Here is a 19215-nt window from a genome sequence, read left to right as displayed (position 1 = left end):
TCAGCTCTTTTAATGGAACCGTTACGAAAATTTAACATAAGTATGTCGTTGATAGCAATATAAAACTTTAAGTATACCATTGATAGTTTTATAAGTCTGGGTATCAAAAATTTAATATAAGTATGTCGTTGATAGCAATATAAAACTTTAAGCATAACATTGATAATTTTATAAGTCTTGGTATCAAACTGGCCGGTGCACCAAAATTGAAGAACTGGTGGTGCATTTTTCTCCTCCTAAAAATATATACTCTGGTAGTCTCGTTGGGTTTTAGGGTATGGGCTGGCACCATGTGCTTTTACACGTTGAACAACTAGGGTACAGCATCTGGAGAAGATCATAAGCAAGGGACCCCATTGTCTCTGAAAGCAATAATAGCCACCAATAGCCTGAATTTTCGTTCACGCTTTTACACGACATGAGTAACGCTTTTCCATTCACACCTTATTATTCACTGTTCAATATGCTTTTATAATCTACAATCCAATTAGACTATCATATAAATACTTGTTCATACGTAAATTTCTGCTTGATAAGTACTATTTTTACTAAGCCAAGAGCCAGAAATCTTTCTGGCGCTTTGTAGTGATCAAGTACCCTCCAACCTTCTTGCTTTTCCTCCTCACAGCAATTGCCATGCAACTGGCATTCTGTATACAGTACTCCACCGCCCCACCACCTCCACCGCCGCCACCAACACGGTTGCTCCCCGCCCACATCATCAGCAGCCGCCACGTCGTAGACCTCTTTTTCTGCCCCAGAACCAGCAGTGCCACCCCTTGCTTTTTCGCCTCTTCCACTATTGTTGGCCCTTTCTCTTTTTTCCCTAATTCCACCACTGCAACCTCAGTTTGTACCTATCACCAACGCTAATCATCATCACGAATTTACAATTTAAAAGCTAGGCCATAAAGTTATCACTGTCTTTTCTATAATACCACATATATAATCATCATTAATCCCCTTGTCAGAATTATCTCATCATTATAAATACACAAGACTAAACTAGAAATTATCATAAAGAAAAGGGACTTCAATATGCCAATTAAGGTACCCGACATTATACATGTCAATGATGTCCTTCAACTACCCCCTTAAAAAAGAAGTAATCTTCAAAAATGTAAGAAGCAGTATGCTTAAACGTCTCTGTTACTCTGTATAATAGATATATATGTGCTTACCCAGAAGAAATTTAGTTTATTTGCTCAAAAAAGTAGAATTTTAGTTAATCTTGGGTTGAGGTGGTAAACAGTAAAATTCCCTGGTAAAAACTGATGTACAGGGTTAAAAATGTAAGTTAAAAACTTAAAACTTGTACGTATTGCAAGTTATGAGCTCAACACACACCTCAGGTCTCTTCAACTGGCACATATTCCTCAGAGAGTGAACAAGCTCATAAGCCCTTGGCGCTACAATATCCTCACCTGTAATTGTAAACAATGATCAAATTCAAAATCCACTTTTCTAAACTCAAAGAAAATTAGAGGAAAAAAGAACTTAAAAGTTCTCAAACCTTGTTTTGAAGTTGAAGGTTTGGTCACATGAAGCAGTACAAGCTTGTCCTGGTTCTGAACAGTGTGAGAAAGAGCCCATTGTAAAGCTCCCTTGGCTTCAATGCTTGAATCAACCACAATCATGATCTTCCTAGCAAAAACCACCCCGGGTTTTTTAGCTCCATCACCATCTTTAACTTTCTCTTCTCCTGCATTGTCAGAATTCGCAGCTCTCCCACCATTTTTAGTGATATCTGCAGCATCTGGTTTCGACTGTATAGGCGGCGAACGAACTCGAACATGAGGCCTAATTCGGTTCAGGCAGAAACTTGGCAACTTTGTGCCTATCTTCCCCATTTTTCGTCAGATAGATGACTACCTTGAGTGAGACTGAGAGGACCAGAATTGTTATAAAGAGGAGGGTTGAAGAAGGTGAGCAAATTATTCTAGAGAAGGTTATATGGGCCATGGTTATTTTGCTTTTCTTTTCTTTATTTTCTTTTTTTTTGAGGAGTAATCATGCTAGCTAGGGTACGTCTTTGTTTCCTTTGTTTTTCTTTTTTTCTGCGTGGGATGGGGCTATTACTGAACGTGCTTTAGTCATGAAGCTGTAGGGCCATTTCAGAACCAGGCAACCAGCCGCTCACTTCAGATAGTAATCTGGCATGTTAGTGCAATCAGTTTTGTTAATATTTTCTTCACAGCAAAAACAATCATATGCTTTCTGTTCTTGATGGCAGTGTACATGGAGAAATATCATATAATTAACACTTTTCTTCGTTTCTTCTTATAAACATAGATGTTTGATGAAATGTCTCATAGAGAAATATCATAAGATAAGAAATATGTGAACATTTAAATATCTAATCATGTTCATATTCGTACTATTTTTTACATGACATTCATTGCAGTTTGGAGAGAACATTCTACATTAAGATTATATTATGGATTCTAACAGAGCATATTATCACTTGCTGACTATCCTGACATTTAAATTTCAGCCACAGGGCCCTAACTCCTAGTTGAGATTATATTACTACATCTTTTTTAGGTTTTCGAATCTGTAATCCTAATTGTGCTGGCATCCTCTTAGGGCAATTATTAGTACTGTATGATTGAAAATTGGATTATGTAATTTGGAACTTTGTAAAGGCTCGATTAGCACTTGTTTTATGCATTATATAAAGAAGTAGCTTCGCCCAAACGCAACCAAAGTTATCATTTTACCATAAATCAACTCGAACACAGAAACCTAATTAATCATGTTTACCACCTAAAAACATGTAAATGATTGACCATATATATCGCCCAACTGCAATTTTATGAAGTTTCTCTTGATTGGGTTTGCTTGTATAGTACTGGCTTCTTAATCACTATAGCATGTGCTTCCTCTCAAATCAAAATTTGGAATCCAATGAATAGTTCTATTTAGGTTGAGAAATTGAGACATGTAACAGAGAAGTTTGATGGCATGGTTCTCCTTGAAAACGATATATCTTTTGTTCGTTAACTAAATGCAAGCAGGAGCACTTTGCACCAAAAAGGGACGTGCCAACCTCCATTTTGACTTCCAATCTCCAAAAGCAGACCCAATTTCAGAAAGATAATAAAGGAGAATTTGCATGTCTTATCATAACAAATTACCCAACCATGATGCTTATGTCCTTGCAATTAAGGCAATTATATATGAAAACTGAAAAGGTTGCCACCACAATGCTAAAACCTATACGTATCTCCCTATAATTTTATCGAACTTGTAACAAAACTTAATACAAATATGATATTCTGCTAAAACCTATACGTATCTCCCTATTATCAATGAGAATATACATCAAATTCCTCTCAATTTCAGTTTTCCTTAAACACGTTATCAGCACGAGCCCTAACCCTAGCTTTAGAAACCAAAACCCCAGAAATTGATCAAGCTCCACCGGATTAGCCTTGCCTGCGCTACTACTGCCCCTGCAGCCCCCGCGTTGCAACTCAACGCTAACCCTACCAGGTTAGCCTCGCTGCCCCTGCAGCGCCCGCAAGCCCTGCTTGCCTTTTGCCCTTGCGCGCGCTCGCCTGCCCTCGCGACCGCGACTCACCAGCGACACAGCGAACCGCGAACCTGCGACCCCAGTGTCACCACAACTCGCCCGCGACCTCGCGACCCCGCGACCACGCGAATCTGTGATTCCGCGACCCCACTGCTCTGAGATTCCGCGACCCCTGCGACTCCGCGACCCCTGCGACCACGCTGCAATCCTACAAGTCTGCTTGCTTGCACTAGGACTGAAGCTCGTCTCCAATCCTACGACAAGGACCAAATACGTTCTGCAATCCTAAGAGGTATGTTTTACTATAAGTTCCCGATTTTGAGTTTTTCCTCTTTTTCTCTTCTTTTTCTCGGGGACTTGCAACCTCCCTTCTTCTACCCCCCCCCCCCCCTTTCTTCTTCATAGGGGAGACCAATAGCCGAACTGTGGGGGTTCGTTCTCACTCCAAGCTTGGAGCTTGTAGAGTCCTCCAAACTTAGAGTTTGTTGAGATGTTATGATCGACCACAAACACATCATTGTTTCGATCTAATCCAATTCCTCTAGGAATCAGATTTCTTGGAAGCGACTACGCTCAGAAATCCCTAAATTTCTTGGAAGCGACTGCGCTCAGAAATTTCTATTGTTTTCGTGGTAGCCTTTTTCGCTCCGAAACTAACCCTAATTTCTTGTTCTCTTTCAGGATGAGTAACTTGAACAAATTGGACTTTGCTCCATTGGGAACAACTGGCTCTGGATATCACAGGTGGGTTCGTGATGTCCGCCAGCATCTCAAGGCCGATGGAATCCTGGATATGATTCTCGAGCCTAGCTAGGACGTGCTAACTGTTGAGCAAGCTCAAGCTTTGGAAGCAAATAGAGCAGCCTTAGGGGCAAATATGGCGAAAGCCATCATCCTAATGACTCGTCATATGGATGATTCGCTCCAGTACGAGTGTATGAATGAATAAGACCCCAGAAGGCTGTGGGTCTCACTCGAAGAAAGATTTGGCAACGTCTGTGACTCCCTGCTTCCTGACCTAGAAGTGAGATGGCATAGTCTCCGCTTCTATGATTTCAAGTCAGTTCTTGACTACAACTCGGAAGCACTTCGCATTAAATCCTTAATGGAATTCTGTGGTCAAGAGATCATAGATGCGATGTTGATTGAGAAGACTATCTCTACCTTCCCCGTCTCTGCATTGATGGTTGCTAAGAACTATCGAATCAATGTTACTGCAAGACAAATCACAAGGTTTCATGAGCTCATTGGAGTTATGAATGTCGCTGAAAAGCATGACAATATCCTTGTGAAAAACTATAATTCGAGATCTGTGGAAACAGAGCATATTCCGGAGTCCAATTAAAGTCGCGCCCCTAAAGGAAGACGCCAAGAGCGAAACTCTAATCTCAGGGATACTTCTAGACATTCTGTTCCATATAATCGCTCTACTGGGGAAGATAACCGCCATAATAGGTAAACACGGAACCGAAGAGGTCAACGTGAAAAGAGAGAGGGAGGCAACGCCCCTGGCCATGTTGGTGGCGCCACCAACACTAAGAGCCATCTAAATGACGCTTTAAAAGAGCATCAATCAATGGAGTCTGAGCAAAGATATATATGCTCTCGATGTGGAGTTTCCGGTCATTGGGCACACATTTGTAGAGCTCGTGAAGAAATTGTCACCGCCTACAAAGCATATTGTGAAGCAAGAGAAGCTCACTATATGGAACAAGAAGATCAAGAAGATGATCTAGAGTGAAGGGTTAAAGACTACAAATCTGGCTGGGATCAATAGATCGCCAATTCTGTTTAATTCTTTATTTTCCAAGAGATGTAATAGGCAATTGCCACATATATTTTTATAGTAGATGCCAATGGTTTAGTCTTTCTTCAAAGTAGGCTCACCCAAAGTAAGTGTGATGTCTAGGAAGGTTCTGAGATTAGTGGTACTTAAGCGAGTCTTGCTCCACCGACATCTCTTGACTCACTTGGTCACATTTATTTTGGAATTACCGAAAGAAGTTAGACGACTACCATTGTTTTGCATTAGCTAGTATTTTGGATTAGATTTTCTTTGGTCAAAGAGACAATGATGTAACTCCGTTGGCTCATGAATAAAATTTTGAGTTTTTTTCATTATGACTCTATTTTAATTATGAACATATGACTTTGTGACTACGATGGCTGGGCCATCAGTATTAATTCAAGGACATGAAATAGCCCAAGTTCCCCTTGCCAAATGACACCTTGATTACTGTGTCAGAAACTCTCTACGCTCGTAGGGAAAATCGCACCTATGAATAGCCAACGGATTTCATGCGAAAACGCATGTAGATAACGGAAATGAGTTCATTTGCAATACCTCTAATGATTGCGAACAAAGGAGCATCTTAGAGAAGTTTATGTGTCTCTCTAGTGGACTCTATGTCACTATTCGAGCTATTAATCCAATCAAAGTTATGAGAGAAGATCTCTTGGATTTAGACACATATTGGCTTTGTCACGACATGATAGATCATCCTAGTCATGATATGATGATCCGTCTACTAAAGACTTCACATGGACATCATTTCTTTCGAGCGAAATGAAGCATGAATCAAAAGTTGATTTCTGGACTAAGTGTGACCGACGCAGCTGCCTAGGGCACCGCCTCCGTCCACCACCAGCCTAGGGCTGGCGCAGTCCCTATCCATGACGCCATGGATGGCGTCCATCATGGTGATGGCTCCCTAGGTGATGTTGCAATCACCAACTTGCTTCAAATAGCGTTTCAGACGCTCAGGCCTAACCAAAATTCTCATTGGTTGCTTCTAAAACCTCTCGCTCGTTTTACAAAACCCGTTCCATAGGGAAATTAGGACTGAGACCGTCATATGCAAAAGATATGAAAAGACTCATTATGTTCTTACATAGAATCCGTAGGGATTCTGTGGACTAGTTCAACCAACTTGCGGACGTTTAAATATCTCATGATGTTGGTTGACACGCAAACATGCTGGTCACGTGTTGTGCCATTGTCCACTTGTAATGCTACTTATGCTACACTCCTAGCAAATATCATATGATAACGGGCTCACTCCCCGGGTCATCCTATTCCGTCAATTGGACTTGACGATGCTAGAGAGTTTACATCGAAGACTTTCAATGGATATTGCAATGGGATTGATGTTGGACATCATATTCTCATGGACACACCCAAATGATCTCGCGAAAATGACTACGATGGTAGTCAGGACATTGGTAATGCGCACCAATCTCCTTATATCCTCTTGGGGTAATGCAATATCGCATGCAGCTATGCTAATTCGTTTACGACTCACCACCACTAAATCTACCTCTGCATTACAGCTAGTGACTAGGTACAAGTATCGTACTTACGCATCTTTGAGTGTGCCACTTATGTGCCAATTGCGCCGCCACAGCGCTCTATGATGGGTCCTTGGCCAACTACGTTGGATTTGAGATTCCAACAATCGTCTGCCACTTAATGCCCTTGCTAGGCGATCTCCTTACCGCTAGATTTGCGGATGTCACTTTGATGAGACAGTATTCCTGTCGTTAGGGGGAGATAAGAACACAAATGTTCAGCAGGAACGACAAGAATTGTCGTGGCCTGTCCCCACTATGTCTCATCTCGATCCCTACTAAAGTGAAGAGATCACACATCAGTTGCAAATATGCCTGCAAGGAAGTACGTCCCTACGAGAGGACGTAGCGCCACCCTACACAGAGGTAGGCATGGCGCCAACGCCAAAGAGAGTGGCACTCTGGCATTATAGGCCATGGCCCCAGCTAGGATGCGTGGGAGGCCCGTGAGTTCGAAGAATACTTTGGCACATTCCAATCATTTGATCATCAAGACTCAAAATCCGTCTCATGAGAATCTTCCGGATTATGGTTATCGTTGGGGGACGCCTCAACGTCAGAACTTATTCCTGAGAATATAGAGCTCTTTGAAAATTACACTAGTGTACATGAGACATGGGATAGAAACTCCATCATAATTGATGATGTAGTCGCGCATTTCATTGCGCATGAGTTTGTTGAGTCCGATGATATCGAACCACGCTTCGTTGATGAATGAATACCAACGTAGAGAAATTTGGCCTAAATGGAAAGATGCGATCTAGGTTAAGATGGATTCTCTAACGAAAAGGAAGGTTTTTGAGCCAGTGATGCCAACACCTCTTAACATAAAACCTATTGACTAATGGGTCTTCGTTAGAATGCGTGATGAGAAAAAGATATGGTAATCTCGCCTTATGGTGCAAGGCTTCTCACAAAACACCCTGGAATCGACTACGATGAGACATATTCTCTCGTAATGGATGTCATTGCACTCCACTACCCTGTCAGTTTGGTAGTTTCCGAATAACTGAACATGCAGCTTACAAATATGGTCACTACGTATCTTTATGGGGATCTAGATATGGAATGTACATGAAGGTTCATGGTGAACTTCATTTACCCAACTCAAGTGGCTTTAGACCACGGAGCGCGTTTACACTAAGGTTGAAACGCTCACTAAGATATGCCCACGCGTTTCCATAACAAGTTTCGGATTCTATCGCTGTTCATGTTGGACATGATCTTCATTGGAAGCCCTTAAAGAGTTAAGGGAAACCGCTGAACACTTGAAATCCGAGTTTGGGATGAAGGATTTTGGGAGAACACGATTATGTCTCGGTTTGGAACTTGAGCACCGTGTTGATAGATGCTTTGGCATTTTGACAAGGTCAAGCCTTCAAGCACCCCCATGATCGTCCGTAGTCTTGATCCTGAGAATGATCCTCTTCGTTCGAAGGATGATGACGAAGATGCGCTAGGGGCAGAAATGCCCTAGTTAAGTACAATAGACGCATTATTGTACCTAGCTCAATGCACAAGACCGGACATCTCATTTGCCATGAACTTGTTAGCTAAGGTATAGCTCTGCGTCAACGCGACGCCATTGCATTGGTGTAAAAGATATTTTTCGGTACTTGAGATGTACGATTGATATAGGCTTGTTCTATCCCTACATAAAGATGATGGATTCGGACCCATCACACACCAGGAACGCCGCCAACACTGGCCTGCGTCCATTATCCCCATCCCAAAACAACATGTGTTTTGGAAGGTTTTGCTGATATTGGGTATCTCTCTGACCCATACAAAGGTCATTCCCAAAATGGTTAAGTGTTCACTATGGGTAAAGACCATGATATCTTGGAGGTCTACAGAACATACCCTAGTCGCTATATCTTCGAACAATGCAGAGATCATTGCTCTTCACGAAGAGGTTCGTGAATGTATATGGATTGGATCCATAATTACGCATGTTCGAACAATTGTGGTTTGAAGTCTACCACAGATGAGCCTACGAGCATTTAGGATAATGCTGCTTGTTTTGAACAAATGAAGCAAGGCTACATCAAAAGTGACAACACCAAGAATAATCAGCAACAACAAACTCTCCTCAAGATCAAGATGAACTAGGTTCGATCTGAGGACAGTATGGCAGACTTGCTCACTAAGTCATTGCCTAAATTCCACTTTCGAGAAACATGTTTGTAGCATCGTTTGCGGAAGTTATCCGAACTCCCATGACCGTAGTCATCAGGGGGAGATGCAGACATCAGGGGGAGATGTCTCCATGTATGGTCTCGAAACGTGAAGGGTGTGTTATGCTCTTTTTCCTCTTCGACCGAGGTTATTTTTATCCCACTAGGTTTTTGTTACTCGGCAAGGTTTTTACTTTTTAGCGAGGCAACGAGAGAAGCACCACCTTTGGGCGACACAAGGGGGAGTGTTTAAGTAAATCTCTATTCTGTGTCTGGCCCAAACTCTAGGTTACTTGACCTAGTGGTAATAGGGTTACATTAGAAGGATCTGGATTCCTATTCAATGTATGATTACTTTTCTTATATGATTTGGATTCTATGCATTGTAATCCTCTATATAAAGAGACCTCTATTAATCTATTATCAATGAGAATAGACATCAAATTCCTCTCAATTTCAATTTTCCTTAAACACTAATATCGTTTAACCATATATATTATGATTTTTTTGCATATATAAAATAAATAATACTTTTGGAAGGCAGGATTGCAAATAGGCCACTCAGGCCCGTTTATTTATAGGCCCCAAAGCAGGCTTTGTAAATGAGCCGAGACGCCCTTGTTTTCTATTGCCCACTCCAGGCCCATATCAGCTGTCAACAATTAAATGACAATTCATGTGTCAGTTCCCTACTTCTCACCCAACTAGGAAAAGGACAATAGTGAGTCTAATCTCAAGAGAAATCTATAAATTCTTCTTATTGCTGCTTCTCTATTCCATAGTTCTGCTGTGCTTGCTTGTTTGTGGAATTTTGGTTCTTGGTGATTGATTGATCCACGTTCCGAAGTAAGTGATGGGTTCTGTTTTTTGTTGCTGTCATAGATACGATCCTGAAAATGATGAAGAAGCTCTGCCTGTGTCAACAAGACCAGTGATAATGGGGGAGGTCGTCGGAGGACTTCGTTACGTCTATGCTTCCTCGGAAGAGGATGAAGATGAAGGATGTGGTCGGAATGGAGTACCGTTATGGTGGAGCTGGAATTACTGTAATGGAAAGCCGAATACCTTGCACGAGAATCTTTTGACTAATTAAGTACCAGAGTTGTTAAACGTATCTAACCAAGTTGAGTGATAGTCTGATAGATCTTGAAGAAGTTAAAGTTCACTGTTTTGTTGTAAGATTTACCTCACATAAGGGTGCTTGTAGTTTCTTGTTTGGCCAAAAGTTGCAAATATCTAGTTAGAATGACTAGCTTGTACTCTATTTGTAGTCCCTTAATTTGTTATTCATAGGTCAAATTTATGGAATATGAATGAATCTTTGATTAAAATTTACAACATAATGTGTCCTAATAAGCACACATAATGATTTTGGCCTTGTTCTTTTGTTAGGCGTTTGAGCATCTACATTAACAAGTACTAACAAACTTTCTGAAGTTAAGAAGTTAACAAGTACATTAATGCTGAAGAGTTATATAAGAGATGGTTTCAATCAGATTCTCTTTCCAAATACCAAAATCAAACTGTAGAGAATACAAAAAATGAAGAAGCTAGCTATAGTTTATAATGGATTTAATTTTTACAAGTCATAAATTTATTTAGGATTGTTCAACAACTTAGTGGTTTATTAACTGAGCGATTTTTTGGACAAATATGTTATAAATGGAGATCCGAACCTGAATCACATGGACCGACGAAACGAGATTCATACATTAATTTCCCTCACACAAAGAAAAATAAAAAACACTTTTGATGATCATTACCTCAATTAGATTCCAGTTGCTTATCCTTTTGCTAAATGGACTATGTGTAAGGTACAAGTTTCTTGTGTGTGTGTTGGCATTCCTATACAATGCTCTAAAGAAGTCACCCGAGTCAGTTTGAGTCAGTCCCGTGTGTCAAAGAGAGTGTTTGATATAGGAAAGTATCTTTCGGGTTTAATATGTTTTATTTATATAAAGATATTTTTCTGATTATTGAAGTCCTAGGTATTTCAGGATTTGGTGTCTTTAATTAGTTATCCTTAATCAAAAAGATTTTTTTTTTCTAATAGGAATATAATTAGGGTAAAATCTTGGTTGATTGGGTAACACGTTGGTCCTTAAATATTCAGAAAAGAGACGGCCATAGTGGTGACCATGGACGGCATAATGATTTGGGAGTCTTGCTTGTTTGCTTAAGATTGAGTTTGCACAGTAGTCAAAAACACTTGGTCCAAGTTTAAGTGTTCTTGGTCATTTTGTTCATATGCATAGATTCTCTTGAGATCAGTAGAGAGGCTGTGAAGAAAGAAGAGCAATAGTTGGAGATCGTTCAAGTGAAGGAGTTCAAGATTGAAGACAAACTTCTCATTCATAATTTCTAGTGATTGTAGCCGAGCTAGTGCTACTTGAGTTTGTAAAGAACATATCCTTCATCATAAATAAATTGTCTTTATTTTGGGTTCTCAAGAGTAATAGCCCCGCAGTGTTTTTAATCTCATATTTGAGGTTTTCACTGCGTAACCAAAAATCTGGTGTGAAATTTTTGGTTTCTGCCCAATAAGGATTGAAACATGCTTATCAATCCCCATTTTCCACAAAACGCGTTCTATTCTTGTATTTTCATTATGTGTGGGTATGAAAATTGAGCTCGAGATAACAACATTTCCAAGTATTGTTAACAAAATAATTATGTATTATTAAAAAGGATGTTAGAGCTCTAGTCTCCCTCCTCTAGTTCATGCCGCCGCCTAGAGTTTGGCCTAGGCTCGGCCTTGATTTCTCGACCGATCGTTCTTGATTCTTTTCTGAAAGGCGGCTTTGTCCGTGCTCTGGCACACAAGCGCTTTGGCTTCCTGTTTTCATTGGCGTCTTCTTCTTCTTCTTGAGGAGGGCTACTGGGTTAGTGGTACGGCGCTGAGCGGTACGGGGCTCCGAGGGCAACCTTAGGCCTTTGCCGGAAATCTAGCACTGGTCCAGGCAAGGGCGGCGTGATGATCCAAACTCATTTAGTGGATGCAAACCCAAGGAGGGACAAGCCTAGGTATTGTTCAAAGGTGGTCGGTGCTGCCGGGGATGATGGACGGATCATGATGGCGCTGTGGCTAGTAGTTGTTGCTTCCAGGCGGGTGGTTGATCGTGGTGCAGGTGCCATGGCTGACGACAGGGAAGCTAGGGCCTGGACTTCTGGGCTGGTTTCCTATGTGATTGGGCTTGGGCCATGGGCTTATGATGTTGGGCCTGGGCTCGATGCTGATGGGTTGAGGTTCTCCCCAATCTAGCTAGGTTCTTTTGTTCTTCAAGAATATTGTAGGGTGCATCGTCTTCGGATTGCGACCCTACTTGTCTGGTTACTTTATCAGTGCTTATTCTTATAGCGACATTCATCTAGGCTAGCTCTTAGTCTAGGCAGTGATTCAATATTGACGTAGCCCTATTGGGGTGGGTCATTGATTACAGTTACTTACTGTTTCTGTGTAATGTTACTTACTGTTTCATTATAATGGATTGACGCCCACTCTCTCAACAAAAAAAAGAATTAAAAAAAAAATTAATCAATGTAGGAAGGGAACAGAAGAAACATCAACTAAAAACGTTTTGGAGAATCCAAGTTGCAATAGGAGAAGCAAGAGATTGAGATTGAGATTGAGATTGAGATTGAGATTCGATGTAATCAAAGATTACCCACAAGACAAATGGGCTCCCCGAATTCCGGATTTCACCGTAAATCCCTACGCAACTCAACTAAGGATTTCCCATTAAGTTACGACTTTTGAATTTCAATTGACTCCAATATTCGACCCTTCTGAGTTCTGATATTATCTCTATCTTTTTTTTTTCTATTTTAATTAATTAATAAAGAAGCGCCTTCATTAGCTCTTATCTTTATCACTGCTACCCGATCATCTTTCTGCTTCTTCGGTTCTCTTTTATCATCGTTTAATATTTCTGGGACTCTTGGTCGTCAAAGAGACCATCGCAATCTGCTCCAGTTTCAAAGACTCGGATCGAGTATGTTGCCTAAATTTCAAGCTCAACCTGTGTATTTTAATTTCAATTTTCTTCAGTCTTTTGTGGGTCTGGAACTCTGGATTAGTTTCGTCTTAGTCTTCAAGCGTTTATAAATCCAACAATGTTCATGTTCATGATTATAGAATGGTTCATGTCAGATTTTGATCATTGATTAATAGAATGGTTTTCCTCTTTCTTTTTTTTTTTCTTTTTTTTTGTTCTGTTGCATTGTATTTTTATTAATATTTTTATTTTTATTTTCTTGACGATCTGTGCAGGGTGTGACTGAAAATTCAAATAGAAGCTAGCAAAATTTGAAGCGATTTCTTGATGGGTTCTTTTTGTTCCTGCTTTAATGCGGACGATCCTTTGGATAACACGCACAATGCTAACAATGCCAACAATGATAACCGAATCATCCCTAACTTGTACAACAAGGTAACTAGGTTTTAGAATTTCCATTACTTTCGCCTTTTAATTTGCTTTCCTCGTGAGTGTGTGATAACCAATTTGAGGTTAAGCAGGTTGGGTTCGGCAATGAGGAAACACATTCATCTACTCAAGTAGCACCGAATGCTGTTATTATGGAACATGGAAATACACAATCTGGGACTGGCACGGATGCTGCTACTAATACTACTATTCAATCCCTTCCTGGTCCTTTGCTTATCGAAAAGAAGATTGGAGGACACCGGTTTCTCTATCCTTCCACCATGGAAGAGGAAGAATGTCCTACATGTCTTGAAGGTAAGCATTTCTCTTAAGAATTGTTGCAAATACTATTTAGATGGTTGTGGTGATACATTTTCACTTTGGTTTGGTTTCTTAATTATGCAACGCTGAATATATGCTGAGGCTCCTTGAAAATTGCGGCAGAATACACACCTGAAAATCCAAAGATAACAGCAAAGTGTTCTCACCATTTCCACCTTGCTTGTATATATGAATGGTTGGAGAGAAACCAAACATGTCCAGTTTGCAGCCAGGTAACCAATTTCTCTAGCTAGCTTCGCACTGTTTATAACTATTTATAAAACTGCCTTCAAATTGATGACTACTCTATGAATTCTTGCTGGAGAAAAGTTAATCATGAATGTTGGGGGTCTTATCATATATACATTTTCAAATTTTCCATATAGTGGCAGATTAGCTCATGCATTTTCCGGTGAAAGTATTGGGAGAAAAAAGTGGGGTTGACTTTGTAACAAAATAGCTTCGTCTTGATTTTGACTAAAGTTCAAATTGATTTTGTAGGTGATGTCATTTAATGATCTCTGAGATCACACAGCAACTGCAACAGGCAACAGCTACCAAAGTAGAGACAGTCGTATATAAACGCAGAAGAGGATTGGTTAAGCAATCAAAATTCTAAGGATTAAGAAGCCTTTTGAATGATCTCTATATGTTCCATTTCTTCAGAAAGAGTGAAGCTGTAAATACAATAATTCTGGGCTTAAATTCATTTTTCCATGGGGAAATACATCAACTCAATTTAATTCTATAGATATATGTATGTAAACTCCATACACATTCCAACTCAATTTAATTCTATAGATATATGTATGTAAACTCCATCCACATTCCACATAATATCTTCATTCACACACAAACACACACACACACACACACATTTTTCTTAAACTCAGACCAAAAAAATATCTTTCTTTAAACAACTAGAAACAACCATTTAGTCCCATAGAATATACTAACATCTTGTACATGATTTCTGTTTTCATTAGTTTTTTCTTTCATGATAGTCACTTGTGTGCATGAATACTTGTCTTTGTTTTCTTTTCCTACCTTGTGACATTATTTGCCAAATTAGACAACGTAGGGTATATATATATTATGTCGCAAGGGGTTTTTACTTCCACTAAGATAGAACCTTGATTGGTCACCTTAATGTAGAAAAGCCCAGCCCTGAATGTAGTTCGCTTAAATAGACAGGATCATCTACAAGTTAACAGAGAAGTCACAAAACAATTTCCCGAAAGTTACTGCACAATTGATATGCAGAAATCTGTAGAAATTTATAGGAGGTCATCAAGGTTCTTTTTTTTTTTTTTTTGTTCTTCTCTTTAAAAGAGGATCAAAAGATTTCACTCTTACCCCCACGGTGACTCGAACCCAAGACCTAGATCCTAAGTAGTGAGCGCTCTAACCACTGAGCTAACATCACTTCGTCAAGTCATCAGTCATCAAATTCACTAAATAAGATATTGTGAAATTTTTTGCAAGCCGAATAAAGTTTGGCAATACATAATAATTAGCATCATCGACAGAGCTAGAGAATCGATCATTGGCTTTGTCTGAAAATCTACCTTTCACCAATTATACATTGAGTATATAATACCTTAGCATCATGCTACAAGCTAGTGCACTTAGCAATTAATAATATTACTTGGTGATGATATTCATGAACCAAAGCATCCAAGGTGGCATGAGTACAACGATGGCTCGAGAGTAAGGTCGAGCTGGTTCCTCCTCACTTGAAGGAACTGATCATTTTGCTGAGTGCCACTGCATATATCAAAACCATATACCTTATTATACACAGGCCCAAAATTTTATTATTTAACTATGAAGAATGGTTTTAATATATTACCCCATGTTCAAACATGGAAGTGGAGCCTGTGCTACCAGGTTAAGGCCATGGTTTTGCTGCTGTTGCTGCTGCTCCCAATTATGAACCTCCTGAGCTTCCGCTACATTCTTCTCTTTCTCCTTAATCTATATTGGTAATGTTTAGGGTTTCAGAACCTAATGAAAAGATGAGCCATGCATTATCACATTAAGTAGAAAAGACTTTGCTAGCATATTTTTAAGTTGATGACCTTCTTTGAAAGGAAGTTATTTTGCTCCTGCATTGCCTTCTCCTGTCACAGTGCAGAACAGAAAGAAAATTATGAACAGATTCTGAGACTGCGAAAGTTCAATTTAATGGATGTATATACATATATATGTATGCATGCATACAACTTACAAGTCAAGTATAATTGTCCTCTCCTTTCACAGTCAAAAAAAAAAGTAATGTATAATTGACTTATATGAAACAAAGCCCTTAAGTAATTACCATGAATAACATTTGCTTAATATTAAGTTTAGTTATTAAGTATATGCGAAATAGCCGAACCTTTCTCTGAAGCTCGGAGATAGACTCATGCATGAGTTGGTTCTGCAAGAAGTCAGAAAATATTTAGTGCTATAATCAAACTAGCTGGCTGTAGACCATCATTAATCAACCCAGCTAGCATACCTTTCTTGATCGAATTTGCTTAAGAGAATTGTCAAGCTGTTGCTCCAAACTTTGGATCTCTTTGATACTCAATGAATCCAGATCTTCTCCCAAATAGTGCCTGCAGATCGATTGGTTTAAGTAGACATATACAATGAAATAATCAATTCAGGACAGGAAAACTTAATTAGTCGGGGCAAGTTATTACGAGAGTAGTAAATTAACCACATATACCTAAGGTTTCTTTGCAGAAGCTCAACTTTCACCTTCAGTCTAGCATGTTCGAAGGTCCAGTTACCCTGCATTAATTACCAAGTGACCTAACTAATTTAGCATAGAACGCATGAAGACCTCAGTCAAGTGAAGGCAAAATGGCAAGTACCTGTGATTCCAAATCAGGTTCGACTAGCTGTCTCTCTGCGTACGAGTACCGCTCATAGCGTTCAAGTATATTCTCCATGCTGCACAGCCATTACGGAGCATGACCATATATATCTAACAAGTACTTAACTCATATATGCAAAAAAAAGAGCTAATCTACGTGCCTCACTCTCTGTACTTAACCGTATTAAGGATAAGTGCAGAGAGTGAGGCACTGCAGATTATGAAGTCGATCGTGTTGATTCAATTGGTTGTTGAATTTACACGAAGATATATAGCATACTAGGATCAATATATAGTCCCACACTCTATGGGTAATTCAACTTAACAATAAGAAACACATATGAATATCCTCGTCAAAGATTGGTCAGTAAAAATCTATTATATTAATTAAAGTGGTATAATTACTTGTTAAAGGTTATTCTAAGGCATCTTCATATATACCACACCTTTTTGTAGTCCGAAATATAAATCCCAGGCAAATTTATAGACTATGTGAACTTCCATAATTCTTACCGATAGTTATTTGAACTTTATTGTTTAAAGACTATACAAGTGCATTACACAAACAAAATGAGACTCTTTTTGTTTGATGAACAATAATAGGGACTTCTGTCAAAGATTTATTGAGAAAACACTGAATTACATGTTAATTGGCAACAAAGGAAACAATGATGTAAGAAACTAAGAACTAAGAGTTAGTATATTTCATTCTTTAGATTTAATTTTTAATACTCAAAAAAACATTACACAATTTACAAAAATCAGTAAACAACGGTTTAGATTTGTACACCAAACAGTCCATGATTTCAAGTTGCATTTAATTTCTTTTAACTTTTGACTGTGCTGTCCTGTTCTCTTGAGGACATGTGTGATGATGGAATATTCCAGCTTCCCACTCCTTTATTTTTGTTTTCTGTGTTGATAGATTTCTGCCTTTTTCATAATTTCTTTCTTAATTTGCTGAAAAAAAATTATCAAACATTTTAAATTATGATCTGGGTTCAATTCCATAGTTAAATTTTGTGTCAATAGCAGTGAAACAAAATGATATACTAATATAGGAAGTTGCACATCAACCCAAACCCAGGCCATATATGCCTGAGTATTCCAAAAGCAGATGAAGTACTCATAAATCTCACATTCATATAGGATTTTTTCTAGGTCATTCACACTTCTACTTAAGCTAGCTGGAGTCCTGCTTCATATCAAATTAAGTACACTTGACCATCATATCATTTCCCAGCTAGCTTGAATCCACATGATAAATTCACAACTTTAATAAGAACTTGATCTTATTATTTTTATTTTTTTATTTTTCTGACAATAGGAACTTCTTAATAAGCACCATTGTACTTGCATGATAGTCACCAAGCTTGAATTTAAAATGACAGATAAGAAAAAATAAAACTACTAAAAGAAAACGAAGCAGGAGGAGGAGAAGAAGCAGATGGCTAGGTTATGAGAGATTAGTACCATGAATCAGTTGCGTATTCAAAGAGCTTCCCTTTGTTAGAGAAGACAATCAAAGCAACCTGAGCATCGCACAAGACAGAGATCTCATGCGCCTTCTTCAGCAACCCAGTTCTTCGTTTCGAAAAGGTGACCTGTCTGTTGATCTTGTTCTCTATCCTCTTCAGCTGAACCCTACCCCTTCCCATAGTGATGATATACAAAGCTACCTGCTAGCTTCCTCCTGAATCAATGACTTTCCTTTTTGATTTCAGTCTTTCTGATAACTACCCAAACAAGTTGAAGCACCAAAAAACAAAGACTAACCTGAAACTGAAAGTTTCTAGCAAAACTGCAAAAGGCAGTGAGAAAAATTTAATGGGTTTTTTCTTCTTGTAGCTTATAAATTAGCCATATATATGAGAGAGGATTGTCTGAGGAAAAGAGCATGTGCAGAATGTATATATGGAAAAGGAAAATGGGAGCTTAAAAGCGGTTTCATAGAGAATAGGGTGGTTTTGGTGGAAAATAAAAAACCGGTGTGGTTTTTAAGGATGCGCTGTCGACTTCCCATTCGCTGCAAGTACTATGCAGTCGTTTCCCTACGATTGACAGCTCGCACATTGGTACGGACGGACTTGTGACATGTGTACGTCATTGCGCGGTTAACTATGAACAGTAGGAATAGTTATTACAGTAAGGTAATAGTTCGGTGGGTTCACTTCATCACTCGTACTATTGCAAAGGATAGATTCGGAAATACGACTAACAAAACGTATACGGATCGTTCAAAAAAAAAAAAAAATTTGAGTTGAAAACCATTCATCTGGCCTTCGAAGGTAAAAGAAAATCTATCGAGTAACGCGAGTAGTGCTATTTAATTAGTACATTTTGATAATAACTGTATATATGTGCTGTACAGGTAATTTTTTTGTTATGGGATTCTTTTTGCCTTTTTCGACAAATTTTATATAAACATTTTACTATACTAATAAGAAAAGCCATGTGTGGATGCCTGCCTTCCAAGCAGGTGTAGGATATGTAATTTAAGTGATCCAATTCCTGTCCATATATTCTAGCCCTAGAAATTAAACA

The 19215-nt window shown here is 39.1% G+C and overlaps 3 protein-coding genes across 4 annotated transcripts; 1 reads left to right on the top strand and 2 right to left on the bottom strand.

Annotated features, from left to right (window-relative positions):
- Positions 1–363: 363 nt before the first annotated feature.
- On the bottom strand, positions 364–1997 carry LOC133710256 (uncharacterized). The gene is made up of 3 exons (XM_062136279.1): positions 1514–1997; positions 1348–1424; positions 364–857 (listed from the first exon to the last, which is right to left on the bottom strand). Exons 1-3 carry the CDS (start codon positions 1848–1850, stop codon positions 549–551), a joined length of 723 nt encoding a protein of 240 aa, XP_061992263.1. The 5' UTR covers positions 1851–1997; the 3' UTR covers positions 364–548.
- A 10915-nt stretch (positions 1998–12912) lies between these two features.
- On the top strand, positions 12913–14498 carry LOC133708723 (uncharacterized). The gene is made up of 5 exons (XM_062134230.1): positions 12913–13052; positions 13331–13490; positions 13577–13799; positions 13929–14038; positions 14307–14498. Exons 2-5 carry the CDS (start codon positions 13383–13385, stop codon positions 14328–14330), a joined length of 465 nt encoding a protein of 154 aa, XP_061990214.1. The 5' UTR covers positions 12913–13052; positions 13331–13382; the 3' UTR covers positions 14331–14498.
- A 749-nt stretch (positions 14499–15247) lies between these two features.
- LOC133712355 (truncated transcription factor CAULIFLOWER A-like) lies at positions 15248–18596 on the bottom strand. Of its 2 annotated transcripts, none has more exons than XM_062138467.1 (9): positions 18448–18596; positions 18145–18376; positions 16670–16748; positions 16522–16586; positions 16309–16408; positions 16186–16227; positions 15887–15928; positions 15658–15782; positions 15248–15572 (listed from the first exon to the last, which is right to left on the bottom strand). In XM_062138467.1, exons 2-9 carry the CDS (start codon positions 18327–18329, stop codon positions 15467–15469), a joined length of 744 nt encoding a protein of 247 aa, XP_061994451.1. In that variant the 5' UTR covers positions 18330–18376; positions 18448–18596; the 3' UTR covers positions 15248–15466. The 2 variants fall into 2 exon arrangements, with proteins under 2 accessions (XP_061994451.1, XP_061994450.1); XM_062138466.1 differs by having other exon boundaries at positions 18145–18364; positions 18448–18583.
- Between the last annotated feature and the right edge of the window lie 619 nt (positions 18597–19215).

The sequence above is a fragment of the Rosa rugosa genome, chromosome 5 (genome assembly GCF_958449725.1).
Source record: "Rosa rugosa chromosome 5, drRosRugo1.1, whole genome shotgun sequence".
Taxonomy (NCBI): domain Eukaryota; kingdom Viridiplantae; phylum Streptophyta; class Magnoliopsida; order Rosales; family Rosaceae; genus Rosa; species Rosa rugosa.
Note: the sequence above shows the minus strand (reverse complement) of the source record. Positions and strands in the feature narration are given on the sequence as shown.

Coding starts and splice junctions, on each gene's coding strand:
- LOC133710256 (XM_062136279.1), bottom strand. CDS start 1,850: ATGGGGAAGATAGGCACAAAGTTGCCAAGTTTCTGCCTGAACCGAATT. Junction 1,425..1,513: donor ACCTTCAACTTCAAAACAAG/GTTTGAGAACTT, acceptor TTACAATTACAG/GTGAGGATATTGTAGCGCCA. Junction 858..1,347: donor GCCAGTTGAAGAGACCTGAG/GTGTGTGTTGAG, acceptor CGTTGGTGATAG/GTACAAACTGAGGTTGCAGT.
- LOC133708723 (XM_062134230.1), top strand. CDS start 13,383: ATGGGTTCTTTTTGTTCCTGCTTTAATGCGGACGATCCTTTGGATAAC. Junction 13,800..13,928: donor ATGTCCTACATGTCTTGAAG/GTAAGCATTTCT, acceptor AAATTGCGGCAG/AATACACACCTGAAAATCCA. Junction 14,039..14,306: donor CATGTCCAGTTTGCAGCCAG/GTAACCAATTTC, acceptor TTGATTTTGTAG/GTGATGTCATTTAATGATCT.
- LOC133712355 (XM_062138467.1), bottom strand. CDS start 18,329: ATGGGAAGGGGTAGGGTTCAGCTGAAGAGGATAGAGAACAAGATCAAC. Junction 16,587..16,669: donor AACCTGATTTGGAATCACAG/GTACTTGCCATT, acceptor TAATTAATGCAG/GGTAACTGGACCTTCGAACA. Junction 16,409..16,521: donor CTTCTGCAAAGAAACCTTAG/GTATATGTGGTT, acceptor ATCGATCTGCAG/GCACTATTTGGGAGAAGATC.